Source organism: Pseudomyrmex gracilis, unplaced genomic scaffold (assembly GCF_002006095.1).
Source record: "Pseudomyrmex gracilis isolate BER0280 unplaced genomic scaffold, ASM200609v1 scaffold_2139, whole genome shotgun sequence".
NCBI lineage: Eukaryota > Metazoa > Arthropoda > Insecta > Hymenoptera > Formicidae > Pseudomyrmex > Pseudomyrmex gracilis.
The window spans coordinates 12,382-14,943 of NW_018022723.1; the positions used below are offsets into that span (position 1 = coordinate 12,382).

At 31.5% G+C, this 2,562-nt stretch overlaps 1 protein-coding gene across 1 annotated transcript in view; it reads left to right on the forward strand.

Moving 5' to 3' along the window:
• Positions 1–710, forward strand: part of LOC109862656 (fatty acid synthase-like) — a gene marked incomplete at its 3' end in the record, with an annotated part of 12,514 nt that extends 11,804 nt beyond the window's left edge. The window contains exons 9-10 of the mRNA XM_020442761.1: positions 281–546; positions 653–710. Coding sequence (XP_020298350.1) covers positions 281–546; positions 653–710 — 324 coding nt within the window. The remainder of the gene's footprint in view (positions 1–280; positions 547–652) is intronic.
• Between the last annotated feature and the right edge of the window lie 1,852 nt (positions 711–2,562).

A 2,562-nucleotide genomic window follows, 5' to 3' on the forward strand; every position in this document is an offset into this window, starting at 1 on the left:
ATCAAACTTTTTTGGTTCATAACTTTTTTATAAACAATGAGCGACGGATAAAACTTTTAGAAACGTACTCTGGAAGGTCATATTTACAATGTATCAAAACAAGAAGCCGATCGGAGGGGGCTCCTTTATTCTGTACATTTACCTAAGTTTCTATGTTGATTGGTATTCTGAAAAGTTATAACATCGAAATAAGTAAAAAGGTGTTTTTTAATATAATACATTGATATAATGTACTTTACATATTTAATATAATGATTTGATTTTTTATACTGTCGCGCAGGACTTCTTGATGGAATTGCAAAAGTGTAAAAATAACGACAAAAAATTTGATATTTTTGCAAAACACTTTTTAGCTCATAACTCAATGCTCTCGCTTGCAAATTTGAGGACACTGTATACAACAGTGTATAAACATGTACTTATTCTTCAGAAATATGATACTTCTGCTATACCACGTATCAAATTGCCTATAACTTTGCTGAAACCTACACATTCTTCTGTGCTTGAAGCCGACGAGGATTACGGTTTACATAAGATATGTCACAAAAGTTATTATAATTTCTGATATATATTGCATCAGACTTGTCAGTATTATCAGAATTTGTAGATGTGATACATACAATGATGCATATAATGTTTTCTAGATAACATCTGATGTAACGATACAGTACGTCGAAGGAAATCACGTGACAATTTTGAGAATTTCTAAGGTGATTACTACAATAAATAGAAAAATTTAATGTATTCTCTCATAAGAAAAAACATAAGTAAGGATGAAAAAGGTCAATTGTAACATGGGGCAATTGTAACAATCAATAAAAAAATATTATAAAGTTGAAAAAATTTTTTTTTTGTTTTAAATTATGTTTTCCTGATTATGAGTTCTTACGTTAACGAAAATTCTGAATTTGTATGTTAACTTAAAATTATTATAATAAAGTTATTCAATTTTCTTAGTATAAAAACGTTTTTTTTCTACTCTGTAGAAAATTATTAATAACATTTTATATTGTGCACATAATAATAAAACATTTTTTCTAATAGTTTGATTTGTTATAAGTAATATTCAGCGTTTTTTAATATAAATTATGATGCAAGTTTCATTCAATATATGTATTTACAAAAGATGATCAGTGGGAGTCAATTGTAACAGCGCTTTCAGGGTCTGTTGTAACATCTCGATTGTGTTCGATCCAGTAGTCTGCGCGCGTAACGTAACATCTTCACTCTGAAAAATCTGTGATGTGATGAAACATGTGCAATAGTCAACACATATTAAAACTCATATTATTAAGTGTATTAAGTGAGTTAGTTATATGTAATAATCAGATAGCTATAATAAGTAAAACCCTGTAAGTAGTATGTAGCTCATTATAGCGCGTCAAAACATCTGGCTCTCCCACCCCAACTGACGCCATTGCCCCACCAGAGTGGTTTCCCCTTTCCTTTCAGTTTGGCCACGCCCACTAAAAGGGATAGAAGTGTGACATGATTTATGACCCTATAAAGTTTTATAAATGTTTTATTTTTTAAATGTGTATTTGATTTTTTAGGAGTTTGTGTAAAAAGAGAGAAGAAGGTTCGGGAATGTTCGGATAGAAAGGTAGAATTCTTTATTAAAAGAGTACAAATGTTTCTTGAAAATCCGTCTTAAAGCGTAACTGGTAATACTGTTGGTGCTCCGTTGTTGTTGTATCGTACGTTCTGTGACGAGGTAAAGGTAATTATGCAGAATAGGGGAGCCACCTCCGATTTCAATAATTTTTACATATGTTGTCACGGTCATTGTCCCGAGTAATAATATGAAGGTTTTGTATGCGCGCAACAGTAGTGTCCTTGCCGGGCACTTTTCCTCCTTACGTAGAGTGAAAACCAATAAGACATCCGTATTTTTTTTCTTTTGTTCTCTACTTCTCTCTCCATTCTATTCAAAGAAAGAAAGTGCCCAGACGCTTATGAGCAAATTCAACTGAGCGAGAAAAAAGAAATGAGTGCGAGCGAAATAGATAAATTGGTGGGGATGACGGACGCTAAGGCAATCACCACTATACGTATATCCCACCAAGTCAATGCTAAGCAGAAGTGGGAGAACAACTTCTCCTCTAAATAAGGAAAAGCTAAAAATTACAGAGTGACAAATAAGAAAAGGAGCACTGTACTTTACTTACAAGGGAACTTCGTGAAGTGGAAAATTCTGATTTTGATGAAACTTTGCACACATGTAGGGGAGGTCAATAGATGAATGTCGACGTATTTTGTTGCGGCTCAAAAACGGTTTTACGGGATGAAGTCACTCCTTATACATATACCGACTTTTTACTTTTTTCACTGTATCTTGACAATTATAGACGATATCAAAAAATGTTTTATACAAACGTTTTCTTAAAAAATGTCCTCTATTTAATTATAATAACATATTAAAAAACAAATTATTTAAACAGAAAATGTTTTTCTAAATGTATAAAAAAATTTTCTTGAACAATGTTATTAATGGAAATAAATAGAAATAATCTTACCATAAAACTTTTGTATAAAACATTTTTCAATATTCTCAGTAGTTTT